The sequence below is a fragment of the Penicillium angulare genome, assembly GCF_028827245.1.
Source record: "Penicillium angulare strain IBT 27051 chromosome Unknown utg000010l_segment0_segment0, whole genome shotgun sequence".
Classification (NCBI taxonomy): domain Eukaryota; kingdom Fungi; phylum Ascomycota; class Eurotiomycetes; order Eurotiales; family Aspergillaceae; genus Penicillium; species Penicillium angulare.
The window spans coordinates 378,529-393,944 of NW_026623169.1; the positions used below are offsets into that span (position 1 = coordinate 378,529).

The window sequence follows — 15,416 nt, forward strand, 5'->3', positions numbered from 1 at the left end:
TATACAGAAAAGAAGGAAATTTCACGATGCCTTGCTCCAGTGATTACCACTCCAGAGACCCCCGGTGGTCCATAGCCAATAGTCTCGCCCTTTAATTGCCCAGACAATGAAGCTGGGCATTTGAAAGCCCATGAAAGCGCCCACGCCCTTGCTTTTTCCAATTGGTACCAACTGGGTTTCGCGAGTATCTTCTTTGAACAAGCGGTCCTCTCCAAGGGAAGCAGGGTCAATCTGAGCAGCAATAGACAGATCGCGTTTGATATTCGCACACAGAATGGGAACGGTATTCAAGATATTGTGCACTGCTGGTCGTGCATGCGATCCCACATCGCCAATGGCATAGACACGCTCCCCTGCATCGATGACACGCAAGGTTTCCGAGTTTGTATTTACGCGTCCATTGGCTGTCAACAGGGACTTGTCCAAGAAGCTGGTATTCGCTAACGTTCCCATAGCGGGGATATAAAGGTCAGATTCAAGTTGTTTGCCGTCTTCCAATACCACTGTCGTCTTGGCTGTTAGGGCCGTGTCAGTCCCAGCATCAGGCGGAGAGACATTTTCGACGCGTGAATTTTTGATCACAGTGACGCCGACTTTGCCCAAGAAACTCTCCGCCTTAGTCGAAATCACAGGACGCAACCCTGGAAGAATTTTGAAGTCTGCTGTCACCAAAGTAATGGGAACCTTGGGAGTTTCGAGTTTTTGGCCGAACCAGCCAGCGCGACCGTTGAGATATTCGCCTAATTCGCCAGCGGTTTCTACCCCGGTCGGACCTCCGCCTGCGATCACAATATGTTTGGCGTTTGGGAGTGCAGCGCGAAAAGCATTCCAACTAGCGCGCAAGGACTCAGAGTCCTGATTGATTCCCATAAGTGGGGATTTGGTGGATGCACCGGTGGCGATGACAACTGCATGGTATTCGATCTCTTCGGTCTCACCGTCTTTGATGGCCACAGTGACACGACGATCTCCGTGAAGAAGTTCGGTTACATTCCCTTGAATGAATTGAAAATCCCCTTTGGGGTACTGCTGAAATTGCTGTGGCACGCTGATAAACAGCTTATCCTGGGGGAACATATCGTCTGAAATCAATGCACGAGGACAAGCCGGGCGACATATGGCCTGCGACGAATTGCTGATAAGAAGCACCTGGTAGCTGTCTTTATTGGGAAGTTGAGGAACAACATGTTTGAGGAGGTAGTGCGCAGTAGATACTCCTGCGTAGGAACCACCCAGGACCACAAGGTTCTGCTTGTTCGGTGTTGACTGGGACGTCATTTTATATTGAAATGAAGGCCGAGCGACTTTCGAATATGTAGGAAGTTTGAAATCCTAGGGAAATGGTGGCTTATGAAGGGAGAGGCTAGTCGCCATAACTAACTGAACCAAATTACCTCGCTCGAGACCTCGTTCCATGGCGTATCATGCTTTCAAGTGTGGATGCAGCATGGATGGCTGATCCCTGGGCAGCTGGAACTGTGTCGATAGGAGAGAAGGCTGATTGACACCCTTAATTAAGCCAATTTGGGTTACCAGCGCGTTAGTCACCTTGAATGGACGCCATCTCTCAAGACAGACAGGGATGTTTACTGCGATCGAACTCGGCTTCGCTCTTATCGGAGGCCGAACCGCTGCACGGTTGTGGAGAATGTGGAGCAAATCATCGTTAGATAATGCCTCCTGGATCTCGGTCGGAGATACGCGAATCTGCGAAGGCCGAGATGCTTCCTGCACAAGAAGAACGAAGTAACTGGTAAATTGTGGGAGAAGAACGAATGTGCTGCTTTGATTGTGGTCTGTTTTCTTTGTCTTTATTTTCTTTTTATTTCTTTTGAGTACAAATAGATTGGGTCATTCCTCCGAACAACAATTACAAGGATTCCCTCGTATAGACCTAAAGTGTGCACATTACTCAAGTGAGTGAACACTTGAATCCAATTTCGCTAGCTAGCTAACTAGATATTGCGACCCGATTAAAGACTTCGATAATGCTGTAAAAGACAATTGATTTTGCACTGACATGGAGATACTACACCTAGTATATTATTCCCCTTTCTTCGCACACAGGGAATACTAACATGATTGATCGCGCTAAAATTTCCATGTTGGATGCATGTTTCAAATCCCGGAGTCGTCCTGCTGATATTGTGAGCGATTATAATAGGAGTCCCAAGTTTGACACATTTTTTGAAAGCCCAGCGCAACAGGCTCGACCAATTTAGGGATCTCTTTTGATCTTTCTATAAACTGAAGAGCGAGACTTTGGCTGGAATGCCATGCGATATGGCAGTGCATCAACCAGGAACTAAATATCAACATACTCAGAATTAGATAGAAATAAAGAAATTTATATAGGAGACTTACCCTGGATTGTCATTTTCAAAAGCAATGACAAGGTAACCATTACCTGGCATAGTAGCAGTATCTCGTCGAGGGGGATTGTTGCGATTTAGAGGTATTATGGAACTGTATAGCCCAATCACCTGTGCAAGGATGTAAAAGTCATGTCCATGCAGATGGAAGGGGTGGTATGCATCGACAAGTCCAAGATCCTGAATTACCCAATATGTCCACTAATAGAATAAATCAGATCCAGTCAAAATATGGCAGATGGGATTTGAAGAGGCGACACACGTCTGCATCACTTGGAATCTCATGAATATTGTAGTCAGTTGGAAATACCGACTGATTGTGATAAATTAAGAGATTCGTAGGCTTTCCCCAGTCGATAGTCAAGGCTTTCGTATTAAGTGCCCAATGATACAAAAGATCAGTTTCATAAAACCAACCTACGTCAAGGTTGTGCTTCTCATTAGTCCGCCCCACAGTCTTATGCACGTAAGGAATCAAGTTAGCATAGGGCTCATCACCGCAAGAATCCGTGATTGCGATGTGGTCGGGTCAAGTGTGTCTGGTGAATCTTTATACCGAATGATCCCTTTGATGTCATTATTCTCCATGTAGAGCTCATTGCAAGCTGTCTGGTAGATCGCTCGCATCCAGTAATTTCCATCGTCTTGATTGGCTTCAACAATAACATCATACCTCTGCCCAGATGTGAGAATCACACTTTCTGTTTCGTAAGGAATGATGGGCACGAAATCTGCAGCGATGACAAAAATTTTGTGCCCATCAATCGAAAATTTCATCCAACCATCCACCGCAGCATCAATAATTCTGGTGCGCTATCTTCTTCCTTTTTCGAATATGGTCTCTGAGCGATGTCCAGTTTCGATACATGCTGAATCATCAGATCCTTCACATGGGTAGGTATTTGTTCCGTTTATAAGGCCATTCTGTGGGTCTGCATTTTGGCGTACTGGGAATCCTCCGTATCTTGTTTTCTCTTCCCAGATTGAAAGTCTGTCTCATGAAACCAGTCTGTTATGAATACAGGCCCGAGTTCAATATCATAATCTGAAGTTGCGGGACCATGGATGACTATTGGACCGTAAAGACCATCCGCGAGCTGAAGATCCCAGTGTGAGTGGTACCATGATGTGCCGTACTGGGTGGCATGAAACTTATAGGTCATCGTCTCACCTGGAGGAATTGGACATTGGGTTATACCAGGAACACCTATAGTCTTGCTTAGTTGAAAATTGGGTGTGATGTTCACTAAAAAATAGTTGTACCATCATATGAATTTGACCCTTGTTGGTGGATACCATGCCAGTGAGTTGTAGTCCTGGTTGTTGAATAAGCCACCGCATGGGATGGAGTAAAAAACTTGGATATAGAATGGGATATCCGTTATTCGTGAACTTGTTGGTCACATGGATTATAAAATCGTCGCCCCAGTCAGCCTCAATTAAGGGGCCCGGTAATGTACCGTTGGCAGTCAGAACCGTTCGTTCGTAGCCATCTGGAGCCAACGTTTGATTCTGCACCGAAAGCCAGAACTATTTGGGACGCATTAAGCCCAAGAACTTTAATCAGTTAAGTTAGCTAAATACCTCTCGCGTAACACCGGTATATGGTGTGACTGAGTAATAGTCTGTTGAGATATTATATCCACCCCAGCAAGATCTGGAGGTCGGCGTGTTGCTGCAAAAGTCACCGACGGCGAAGCTGGAAAGGTAAAACAGAGCTGTATAGATCGCCAAAGCAGCGTTCAGAGTCATTTTTCCAAAGTTTGTAACATAGTACACGATTCAATTGTCGAAGTTTGGTGCACGGAAATAATTGTACGGCCGTGTCTGCTTCAAATTTTGTACAGGAATATAGATCCTCCACATTATCATGATACCGATTGACACCAGCACCGGAACTCATCTCGGATCTAGGTTGCCCGGTCCTCGGCACATTCAGGTATATTATTGAGTGTGGCGCTTTTCTCTAACCCCGCATTTGATTATTGTTAGTACAGACTGGGGGCTGGAGTTGGATAGTGTGATATGCACTGTGACTTATGGAATTGGGTTAGTGTGCCATCAACACGTCAACACGTCAACGCCCGCGTTCGCGTTTTGTTGCTGTGGCCCAAATTCTTTTCGATATACAATCGACATAGCTGTCCATATCTGGATCTCTTGGGTATTCAAAGGTGCTTTATTGAAAGGAAAAAACAAGGGGGGGAAGAATTAATGTGGTAAGAAGCAGGACTTGAAAGAGCCCGTTGATACGAGTGGCTCCCTATATCCAGCCATGGGCACTGCCTATTCTCAGATCGAAGAACCCTTTCATAGGATTAAAAATGCCAGTGAAGAATTATATGTTATAAAACATCGTCAGTTGCAGTGACTTCGATATAGACCAACCGGGAAAGCGCTAATCCCAGTTTGGCGTAGCGTAGAATCTGAATCTGACGACCATCTGGCTTGATCAATCTTCGTGATAGGATGGCCACGAGAGCGCAAGAATGGGGGCCAGTGAGTTTCTGTTTGTCACAATCAATCGGCCAGATGATATCAAGGAGAATAAAACACAACGCGCTATTCGGCAGCGGGTCATGCGCGACATTGGCCGGTCGCGTCGAAAACCCAAAGACCCGCCCGCGATGACCTTCATAAGGGTGGCCCACGAAGGCAACTATTCTGGCGATATGATTCGTCCAGCACTTAAGTCAAATCCATTTCCAATGGTACTCAATGATCGAGCTCATGAATTGGTGCATTTCAGTAAGTGTGCCGCCCTCCTTCAAGCTAATGTTCTCATTCTCACCTTGTATTTTACACTCAGTGCAATCGGAGGCCGATTACAGATATCGCCCATTTCGGACTGTATGGTTCGGTATGGCTTTATGCGATGATAGTGCCTTCCAACTCTGCATGGCCAACGCGGCAATGTTTTTAGATGAATTCCATCATCCGACTACTTTCCAGTATGAGAAAAGCCGTGAGGCGTTAGCCTACTATGGTCAAGGTGTGAGCCAGGTAACCCGCCGTCTGACTGATCCAGATGAGTGTGCGAGTGAAGGGTTGATTACATGTGTTCTAGGCTTCATATGTCACGATGTTCGCTCACCCCCTCAAAATCGCTTGTTGATGTGAGCCTAATCATTCTCGTAGTTATACGTTGGTACCCTCGATCGCTGGGCTTATCATATCCACGGACTGAAGCGAATGATTCAGCTCCGAGATGGATTCAATGGGCTCAGTGAAAATCTTCAATTATTTGCCTCTTGGTTCGACCTTGTAGGGTCGGCGATTAAAGATACCGCGCCTCGATTACGGGAATACTCCTCGTTCCAAGTTTCACTTACGGAGCGAGTACAAGAAGGCACATTGCTTGCTCAGGTGGTAAAGGAGCTTGGTCAAGTATCTTATGACTCTGATAATCTGGTGTTAGCGGTTGAAGAGGTTGCGACTGTATGTGAATTTGTCAATCTTCACTTTCTACACAAGGGTTTCTGGCGACAGGAGAACGATCTCAGCTCTCTGCAGATTCTAGGCCCTGCGACATATCTCCTACTTTCAATGTCGCGCTTTGAATCAACTGATCCTAGTTGCTTTCTGTTTGTTCATGAGATGACTAGAGTCGCTCTACTGATACTTTTGGCAGGTCTGAAGCAGGCCTATGAGCTGGCCGCACCTGAGATGGATTTGCTTCAGAGCAAGCTCTATGCCCTCGTAACAACGGGAAGTCTACGAGATGGAGACTTTTACTTGCTTCCTAGGCTTCAAATTTGGGCTCTAGTCACTGCTTCTTTATTCCAAGTGCCGGAACATCAAATTAATAGATACACGAAAGAGATATACAAACGAATGCTAGCATGCGGCTTTCATGATGGCGCCAGTGTGCTCAAAGACTCTGCGAACATTCTATGGATTGCACGCCTCGCTGATGCAGCAATCTGCGAAGTTTTAGCGTTCAATATTGATCAAGTTCAGTCTCCACCGGCATGACTGTATTCACTATCGGCTCCCAGTGATACCACCACTCACTGAAATCACCTGCCCCGTAATCCAGCGACTTTTCTCCGATACCAATAGGAGTACGGCATCCGCGATATCCTCCTGTGTACCCGCTCGCTCTTCGACTCTGGTCATGGGAACAAGGAAGCCATGAACCTTGGCCGCGACATCCTTGGGAAGTGCATCGGTATCCACGGGGCCTGGTGCAACGGTATTGATCGTGACCCCATGGCCACGACCAAGCTCCATAGCCATTGAATAAGTGAGTGCATCTTGTGCAGCCTTCGCGGCCCCATACACTGCGGAAGCAGACATGCCCAACTTTGATGCGATGGAGCCGATATTCACAATCCTTCCCCCACGCGGCATGTGGGCAAGAGCAGCTTGAATGGTGAAAATGGGACCATACACCACCGACTGAAATATAGCGTCTAGAGATTCTTGGTCTGACTGGAGGAAACTCTGCGGAGTACCCGCTGCTGCATTATTCACTATTTAATCCATATCAGCTTTGAATTTCTTTTTCTTCGTACCCTCAGACTGTATTGCGTGAGCAAAAGGTGAGATATCTTACCGAGAATATCGATATGATCGACAGAAAATGCAGCCAGGGTATGCTCTACTAGTTTCTTAGCACCGGACTGCGTCGATATGTCTGCCTGTATAACGGTAGCCTTTCCACCGTGAAGTCGAATGGTCTCCGCTACTTTTGCAGCGCGAGGAGCGCTGAGATCAGACACATGGTTGATCGTAACATAGGCTCCATTCCGAGCAAGTGCAAAGGCTATACCAGCACCAATACCGGTTTCGCGACCAGAACCAGTGACAATGGCCACTTTGTTCGTAAGGGATAATGTGTCTGGAGCCATGGTGAAGATGGATAATATTGGAGAATGATGGAAGGGAAAGTAAAATTTGGAGAGTGATGAAGAAGATATCACCTGAATAGCAAGGCTTTGTGGACTTATATAGCTTGACCGGCCATGAGAATGACAAATTCAAGATTCAACTCGAAAACTTTTCCAAAGCCTCACTCTCGCCAGCCTGTGTGTATAGTGTAGATCTATACCGCATTTGGAAAACGGTGGTGTTTAGCCGCATCAACGGCCCCACTCAGTTTGTATGCCAGGATCAGTCGGCGACAGGCTTCCTTGACCTCGGTTGCAACGGTCGTAAAAGTCTATATCGCCGGAAAATTCAATAGGGTGTCCATAATTACCCATATGGTCGATTTCATTTGACGACTCTGTTACACTAACTTGTTTGGTAGAAAGAAATTCCCTTGGCGGATCGTGCGCATCAGGAACAAGTTAATATCCCGTAGATCATCTGACTCGTGATGTGGATATGCTGAGATGAGAAATTGAAACAGTTAATGCGCTTGCTAATTTTCTCTTACTTGAAAGAGCTCGGGCAGTGTAAACTATCCAGGTAGAAAGGATACTTTGGGCATTACTAGTAGTACCTAATAGTAGTGCTATGCAATTCAAAAAATGCATAATGAATGGTGTTTTCTTCAACCACATAGCAATACATATAGTATCCTTCAAGCAAAACTCCAAGATCCTTATGCCTTGATATATATGACAATATTTTTCAGAATATTATTAAGACTACTAGTCCTAGTAGTGTCCCCACAGGGACTTCACGCAATATTCAAATCTTTTTATTCCTTGTTTTCAAACTTCAGTCCCGCATCCTGTCGCACCGCACCGTAGATGCTCGCCACATCTCCACGTTCGCCCATATGCTTATTTACCTCCTCCAAATACCCTTCAACTAGTTCAACACCCTTCATTGTAGTAAGTGACGTCTGAGCGAGGTTCATGGCGTGTCTGGCGTCCTTGCGAGCCAAATCAACTGGGAAAAGAGGCTCTGCACGCGTACAGTAATCACCTGAGAGCCTACGTCTAGAGTATGCGACATAAGGCCCCAGAATATAGCTTCAAAAGACTGATGCAAAGCTTGAGTTCCCAAACCACATTTCTCAGCAACGACGTGTCCTTCTGCAATACTCTCAACCATCCGAAGTACAAAAATGTTGACAAAGATTTTTAGCTGGGAAGCCTTGGCATGTGGATGATCGCTAAAGTCTATAAAGCTTTTTGCAATGACCCCAGTTGTGAACGGCTTGACTTTATCGACAGACTTGCTTGGCCCAGCAAGCACGCAGATCACTTGTCCCACATCGGCCATAGCAGGGACTCCAAAAACGGGACTAGCAACGAACTCGGCTCCGACGTCTTGGAATTGTCGTGCAATAGCGGCAGTAGTGTCGGGGTGAATCATGGAACAGTCGATGAAAAGCTTTTCTTTCAAGTTACCTGAGCCAATAATTGAGTTCACGGTCTCACGAACTGCATTATCATCACTGAGACAAGTGAATACGATATCAGCGCTGGACACAGCCTCGAGCACGGATTCTGCGACGACGGTATTGGAATTTTCTGCTTGAAACTTGTTTGTGCGAGTGACAGTGCGATTATAGACAATCAATGGCCCGTCAAGTTCTGCCTTGGCGGCGAGGTTTTTTGCCATGCCCTGGTTTGTTAGGAAATTGATCGAGCAGTATACTAGAAACACAATAGAGAACTCACCCGCCCCATGTTTCCAAGGCCTAGCCATGCAACTCGAGCAACCATGATGATTATTGTAGCGAAGCTGAACTCGAGAATGTATTTCAAAGGATAAGGTATCTTTCTAATCTGAAAAGTATATACCACCCATGAAGAATAATGTGGATTTACATGTAAAACCTTGAACCATTACACGCAGCAGAACCTCGATGAACGCATCCATAAATGACAAATCAATTAGCTTACATATCAGTGTTTCGAGGAAGTTCTTTTTTGAGTATGTTGGCAAGCGGGAATTAAGCTACTTCTGGAAAGACTTTTCATGATATCAACATACATGTGGCAAGCTCTTATTCAACTTGAAAAATTGGAAGATTGGGGTCAAAAGCTAAGGTCTGGGTGGAGACTAAACCTGTTATGGCATGGCGCGTAGTCATTTGTTGGTCACGATGTGGGTTCCAACCACGGCATATCCAATCTTAGTTCATACTATCTGGTCTATGTATACCGTAGTGACATAATTCACAACTCCCAAATGCTGGGGACTTAGTAGAATCATAGGATAGTAGTGCTAGCGAAATTGTGACCAAATGCGTTATTTACTTTTTCACATGTTGAAGCTGAATAATACATACTACGATATGGATCGGGACCGTGTCGGTGTTGAACATTCAACCTGTTAATAATATAAATACTAGTATAGTAGACGAATTCGAGGTTTCAATTGCTGAAACCAACTAAAAGTCTCAAAGTCACGGATATCTTCACTGGCACCATGATGGCAGTGACACACATTGTTTTAATTGTGTTCACCCCGGAGACTGTTGAAAGAGATCGCAAAGAGGTGTGTTTTTGTCTGATGTTCTCAGTTGTTAAGACGGCTGTTAGCTAATTACAAAGGTGGCAATCAAAATCCAAGGACTGAAAAGCGACTGCATTCATCCTCAAACTGGAAAGCCGTACATATTGTCCATGAGAGCAGGTCTGGACATGTCTACTGAAGGATGCCAGGTGGGATAAATCTAATCATACTTTGAGGATATTTCATTGACTATTTAGGACGGCATTACCCACGCGTTTATTTCCAACTTTTCCACGATAGACGACCGGGACTATTGTGTCAAAAAAGACCCTGTCCATGTGGCCTTAGTGCAAGCTGTCAAATCAAAGTTGAAAAAGATACAGGTGGTGGACTTTGTCGAAGGGGAGCTTGTTTAGCGCTGTGTACACATTTAGACCTTCTAAGAAGCTTGACATCTGAAATATACGAGTTCAAAATTGAATTTCTTCTAATTCTGTATAATACCCATGTTAATTTTAATCTTTGTTTGTCCTATCTTTTTGTCACTCTTTCCTGCAACAACTGGTTATTGTAGATCCACGGGTAAATCAGACGAGTTTAGTTTACGAAAGGCTGATCCGATCATCTAGTCTTTTCTAGAAAGCTAAGCGGACTTCCATGTAAAAACAGTATCTGAACCATCAGATAGGCAACAAACAGTACGATCCCGTGGCTGGCTGTCGACTTGTGTTCAAGAACCCTTGCGGCGACTAAACCAAATTCGGTTAGAGACAGCGATCTTTTTCGGTGAACTTTAACTTGAGACAGTGAAACCCAAGTCTCGTTGTCACTGTATTTCTAATATATTGTGAAAACATGATTTTAGTGTGTGTTTCCGAATTCATACCAAATTTTTAAGATGGTAAGTTCTTGACCCGCTCCAGCCTTAAATACTCATTAGTTATTTCCCAATTTTCGTTACTGCCCATCAATAATCTCTTCCGATTGTCCATTACGGTTCCTTTAACTAGCACCATTCACAATGGCAGCTCAGAAGGCCATCATAGTTACATCTCCTAAACAAGAAGGCTTGGTGACCGACCGTGGTATTCCTGCCCTCCGTGACGATTATATTCTTGTCAAAACTGAAGCTGTCGCCTTAAATCCGACAGACTGGAAACATATCAAATTCTTGTCACCCCCTGGCACGCTTGTTGGTTGTGACTACACTGGTGTTGTTCAAGAGGTGGGGAATAATGTCAAGAAGAGTTTTAAGAAGGGTGATCGCGTGTGTGGCTTCGTCCATGGTGGCAATGCCGTACAGCCAGAAGATGGCGCTTTTGCTGAATATATCGTCGCCAAGGGCGATATTCAGATGCGGATCCCCGATAACCTCAATTTTCAGCAAGCAGCTACCCTTGGAGTTGGTATTACAACTGTCGGTCAAGCCCTCTATCAAAGCTTGAATCTTTGTCTCCCTTCCGACCCTTTCCTTCTTATCTACAGCGGCTCTACCGCTACTGGTGCGCTTGCCATCCAATTTGCCAAGTTATCTGGCTACACTGTTCTGGCCACATGTTCTCCGCAAAATTTTGATATGGTCAGAAGCCTTGGTGCTGATCGGGTCTTTAACTACCACGATCCTCAATCCGCTGAAGAGATTCGCGCTTACACTTGCGATCAGCTCCGCCTTGTCTTGGATACTATTTCCACGGAAGGTAGTGCTGCGTACTGTGATAGTGCGATTTTGGCTGAGGGTGGAGAGTATAGTGCTCTACTTGACGTTGGGATTGCTCGTGCCAATGTTAATGACCGATGCACACTAGCATATAGTGCTATTGGAGAGGAGTTCATGTTTGGTGACACTCCATGGCCCGCAAGCTCTACAGACATTGAGTTTGCTGTTAAAATTTGGACCCTTGCTGAACAATTCTTGGCTGATGGTAAAATCAAGGTACACAGACCTAAGTTTAACTGTGGTGGCTTGAGTGGGGTGCTTGAAGGCCTACAAATCCTCAAAGAAAATAGGGGCAGAGGTGAAAAGTTTGTTCATAACATGGGCGAAAGTTCCTAAGTCTTCAAATTGTTGCTGCATTATGTTGGGCGCATTATGTTGGGCGGACTTCTAAAGAATGTACTATTTGATTGTATATAAGATAACCCTGGAGTTTGAGCTATAGGGGTACCCGTATTGAACATGAATGAAAGTGGTACTTGGCAATGTGTCTTTCAAGTTACAAAACAGAAAAAAAGACTGAGTAGCTCAGCTGAAGTGAACCAAGCCCTTAGACGGCATGATTATATCAATAGGTGAATAGACCTTAAGACTCATAAGAGCCACGCTCCTCCATTCGTAGCCACAGTCGTTCCAGTGGCAAAGTAATCTTTCATAAGGTATATATAAGCTTCAGCTGTATCTTCTGGATAGCCAATATCTTTTGTTAAAGACTGCTGAGAGTGCTTCTCTACCATACCATCAACCATCTCCTTCGGAAGTCGATCCAAAAGCTCCGTCAAGATAAAACCGGGAGAAACAGCATTGACCCGAATGGGTGACAAAGTCACAGCCAGTCCTTTCATAAGGCCCTCGATTGCTCCACCTATAGCAGGTGGGAGCCAAGACGAGGGCTTTTTAATTTGAGTTCCAGTCGTCATCGTAAACGAAGAGCGCTTGTGCGAAGTCATGTATTTAGGCATGTGCTTGGCTACTGCCATCGCACCGAAAAAGCGAACAGTCAGAAAGGCCTCGACATGATCGAAAGAAGCCTCGGATAGAGAAACCATGGGAGGTACATTGCCCGCTGTAAACACAATGTGGTCGATTGGCGAAGACACTGCAGCATACTTGAGAAGGCTGACAATGGTCCCCTCGAGATTTTCGCGGATAGAGAGGTCAGCAACAAAGCTGCGGACTGCAGATGACCTTTCCGGGTTTCCGTTTTTCAATTTTCCAGATGCTTGGAGAACTTTTTGTTCAGAAGAAGAGCTGATAATTATGCTGGCTCCTTCTGCTAGGGCCTTTTTTGCTACCTCAAATCCAATCCCAGATGTGCCGCCAATAAGGAGGACGTTACTGCCTTGCAGCTTGGAGACAGTCATTTTCAGATGATGGGTTGCTAGTTTCCTGGAGACCCAAGAAATCCAACGATTAATTGTCACTTCATCATGATGGTCTTTATAATCGTGGAAACCTTAATGGCAAGGGTTCGGCCGAATTTCGTCCGTCTTGGTCATCATCTCTGCAATATTAGAAATGCACATCTTCAAGAGCTCTTCTGCACCCCCCCGCTCTAATTTGATAATGTTACAACCGTCGATAGATGCACGAGCGCAATTGCCGAGTTCTTGAGAACATTGCCGAATATTTTCCCCAAAGCCTAATTTGTACAGCCGCATGTATTCCATGATGAGTGCTGTATTATCTTTAATTTCAACCCATATTAAGATTCAGAATACTGACTAAGAGTCTCAAATAATCTGCCTCTGTCGTTGCTACGTTTACTAGTATTAGTAGTAGTAGCCCACGCCGCGGCCCTACTGCGGTTGGCTGACACCAGGTACTATATATTAAACACTGCCAGTGGGTACTAGTGGTCGCCAACTTGGAGGCACTCAATTCCAGTACTAGCATTAAGCTAAAAGAGTATGAAACCCGCAGTTTGTATGAGTTATTAAAAAAGCTCAACAAGCGCATACGTCATAATACAGGAAATCAACCCTTAATTGGGGATAGCTTATACTAGTAGTAATTCCTCTTCGGTCAAATATGCTTGTGGGCAGGGAATTCGCATTCTTTCTTACTACAACTCAGGATATTTCATGCATATCACATACAATTTGAAGTCAGATACAGGATCTTACTCGTGGTAAAGCCTAATTGGGATTGAAATTGTCCGCTGGATAGATGGATCCTGCTCGTGCAGCCGAACCCCACATTATTAAGCCAAGCAAGGATTGCCCCGCACTTCAAAGGGACGGAACTTCTGGATAGTATCAATCGTTATCATTTTATCACGGATTTTCAATTCTTTGTCTCATATTGAACCTTAGCTCAAGTTCTCAAGAGCGTATCATTCCTAGTTTAGACTAGAAACGACTCATCTTGGCGTCAGATGGAAACCGAGTCTTTATCCTAATCAAGCTCTTCTGCGCCGGGCAAGTCTTCAGTAAGATATTTGTGTCCTCCCTGAACCACATCCGTCACGCCAGGAATAACATTCTCGTAATAAAACTGAAATTGAGATGGTGTACAAAGCTCCTTACCAATACCACCTCTTCTCGTAACATGGATGCCATGTAATGTAGTCGTTTCTGAGCCTTCTACTCGCTCACCAACAAGCCATTTTTCATCAATCGTTCCGAGATACAAATCCAATGTATCCGTTTTGTCGTCGGATCGCCATATCAACGAACTCCCACAATGGCTGCAAAAGCCACGGTAACGGCGTGGAGAGGATGAATATTCAGAATATGTTTGAAACGATGACAGAGGAGGAACTATTTGCGTCGGTGCAATGACGATGAATTGTGTCAAGAGACTAGCAGTCCATTTTCGACACATGGTACACTGGCATGTCGCCGACTATTATGAGGTTATTATTTCAAGGGTCCTTCAAGTTCTTGATATATCGTCGCTGACTTACCGGTGGGGGCCACGGAGCATCGTTATCGAAAATAACTTCATATTGGATAGATTGGCAAAGACAACTTCCAGATATTTTCTTGACATCCATGGCTGAGCGTGAGATTGAAGACGGTACTAGTATGTCAAAGTCTTGAATGGCTTGGGGTCGCTGGCCCCCTTTAGTCTTCCGTTTCATTCGTGCGACCGGGTATCGGCTTAGATATCGGCTTAGATATCGGCTTAGATATCGGCTTAGATTTCGGCTTAGAATTCGGTTCTGACCTGAATGCCGTTCATTGTGGTTCAGAGTCTGATTTGAAAAAGAAGAGCCCCTTGTCTGCTTTTCAGCCTCCCGCTTCTGTGTTTGTTGTGTTTGCTGATTTCAAATGTGAGCATAAGAGGACGGAAGAATCAATAATTATGAGATGTGTTATTCAAGTCACCTTCTATACTCTGTCGTGGATGCTAGTCTGCCCACAGACCGACCCAAAGCGAATTCTCGAACTCATCTTCATTCATCCCTTGCGTTGGTTGTGTGAAGTATTTGGTTAACAGCCTGCTTCATTTTAATTGTATACGGACTATCACCCCCTTCAATTCAAACGTTGTGCATAGTATGCACCTTTCGGGGAAAGTGGGCCCTCGATTCATCTTCATTTTGGGTGGCGATATCCAATGCATCCTTTTAACCTCTATCGAGGCTCGCATCCCAAATTCCCTCCTCATAGAACAGACTAAGTATCATATATAAGAGATTGAGAGCTATATTTGCATTCAGATCACATCAAAAGAAACTTCCTGTGGAGCTGTCAATAAACTGAAGCTTATTGAGATGTTGGTCGCAAACTCTTGACTGAGCCTGGAGCAGTGAACAGAGCTCGCATTTGCATTTGAAAGTGAATCTCTACTTTAGAAAACGCTGCCACTATGCGAATTCTGACATACTGGCCAGACAAGAAGTGGCTATTTCTTGCCCTGCCATAATGTGCCGCCTGACGTGAATAGTAAGCTCCCCAACATTCTCATTCCAAGTATTCTGGGCATTGTGTTAATGGAAATGATAGATTTGAAATGCGTCG

The 15,416-nt window shown here is 44.9% G+C and overlaps 9 protein-coding genes across 9 annotated transcripts; 2 read left to right on the forward strand and 7 right to left on the reverse strand.

Moving 5' to 3' along the window:
- Positions 1–21: 21 nt before the first annotated feature.
- Positions 22–1,278, reverse strand: N7478_012172 (NAD(P)/FAD-dependent oxidoreductase; the record flags this gene model as incomplete). Its single annotated transcript, XM_056928386.1, has 1 exon — positions 22–1,278. The coding sequence occupies one exon, from the start codon at positions 1,276–1,278 to the stop codon at positions 22–24; it is 1,257 nt and encodes a 418-aa protein (XP_056773494.1).
- An 840-nt stretch (positions 1,279–2,118) lies between these two features.
- Positions 2,119–2,414, reverse strand: N7478_012173 (uncharacterized protein; the record flags this gene model as incomplete). Its single annotated transcript, XM_056928387.1, has 2 exons — positions 2,119–2,305; positions 2,365–2,414. The coding sequence occupies 2 exons, from the start codon at positions 2,412–2,414 to the stop codon at positions 2,119–2,121; spliced, it is 237 nt and encodes a 78-aa protein (XP_056773495.1).
- Positions 2,415–3,283: 869 nt separating this feature from the next.
- N7478_012174 (uncharacterized protein) lies at positions 3,284–4,124 on the reverse strand (the record flags this gene model as incomplete). Its single annotated transcript, XM_056928388.1, has 3 exons — positions 3,284–3,508; positions 3,636–3,902; positions 3,957–4,124. 3 exons carry the CDS (start codon positions 4,122–4,124, stop codon positions 3,284–3,286), a joined length of 660 nt encoding a protein of 219 aa, XP_056773496.1.
- Positions 4,125–5,564: 1,440 nt separating this feature from the next.
- Positions 5,565–6,347, forward strand: N7478_012175 (uncharacterized protein; the record flags this gene model as incomplete). The annotated part of the gene is made up of 1 exon (XM_056928389.1): positions 5,565–6,347. One exon carries the CDS (start codon positions 5,565–5,567, stop codon positions 6,345–6,347), a length of 783 nt encoding a protein of 260 aa, XP_056773497.1.
- Positions 6,348–6,356: 9 nt separating this feature from the next.
- On the reverse strand, positions 6,357–7,225 carry N7478_012176 (SDR family NAD(P)-dependent oxidoreductase; the record flags this gene model as incomplete). Its single annotated transcript, XM_056928390.1, has 2 exons — positions 6,357–6,847; positions 6,931–7,225. 2 exons carry the CDS (start codon positions 7,223–7,225, stop codon positions 6,357–6,359), a joined length of 786 nt encoding a protein of 261 aa, XP_056773498.1.
- A 797-nt stretch (positions 7,226–8,022) lies between these two features.
- On the reverse strand, positions 8,023–8,998 carry N7478_012177 (NAD(P)-dependent oxidoreductase; the record flags this gene model as incomplete). Its single annotated transcript, XM_056928391.1, has 3 exons — positions 8,023–8,229; positions 8,253–8,897; positions 8,954–8,998. The coding sequence occupies 3 exons, from the start codon at positions 8,996–8,998 to the stop codon at positions 8,023–8,025; spliced, it is 897 nt and encodes a 298-aa protein (XP_056773499.1).
- A 1,757-nt stretch (positions 8,999–10,755) lies between these two features.
- On the forward strand, positions 10,756–11,787 carry N7478_012178 (zinc-binding alcohol dehydrogenase family protein; the record flags this gene model as incomplete). Its single annotated transcript, XM_056928392.1, has 1 exon — positions 10,756–11,787. The coding sequence occupies one exon, from the start codon at positions 10,756–10,758 to the stop codon at positions 11,785–11,787; it is 1,032 nt and encodes a 343-aa protein (XP_056773500.1).
- Positions 11,788–12,041: 254 nt separating this feature from the next.
- On the reverse strand, positions 12,042–12,812 carry N7478_012179 (uncharacterized protein; the record flags this gene model as incomplete). The annotated part of the gene is made up of 1 exon (XM_056928393.1): positions 12,042–12,812. The coding sequence occupies one exon, from the start codon at positions 12,810–12,812 to the stop codon at positions 12,042–12,044; it is 771 nt and encodes a 256-aa protein (XP_056773501.1).
- A 1,033-nt stretch (positions 12,813–13,845) lies between these two features.
- Positions 13,846–14,446, reverse strand: N7478_012180 (GFA family protein; the record flags this gene model as incomplete). The annotated part of the gene is made up of 2 exons (XM_056928394.1): positions 13,846–14,295; positions 14,357–14,446. 2 exons carry the CDS (start codon positions 14,444–14,446, stop codon positions 13,846–13,848), a joined length of 540 nt encoding a protein of 179 aa, XP_056773502.1.
- Positions 14,447–15,416: the final 970 nt, after the last annotated feature.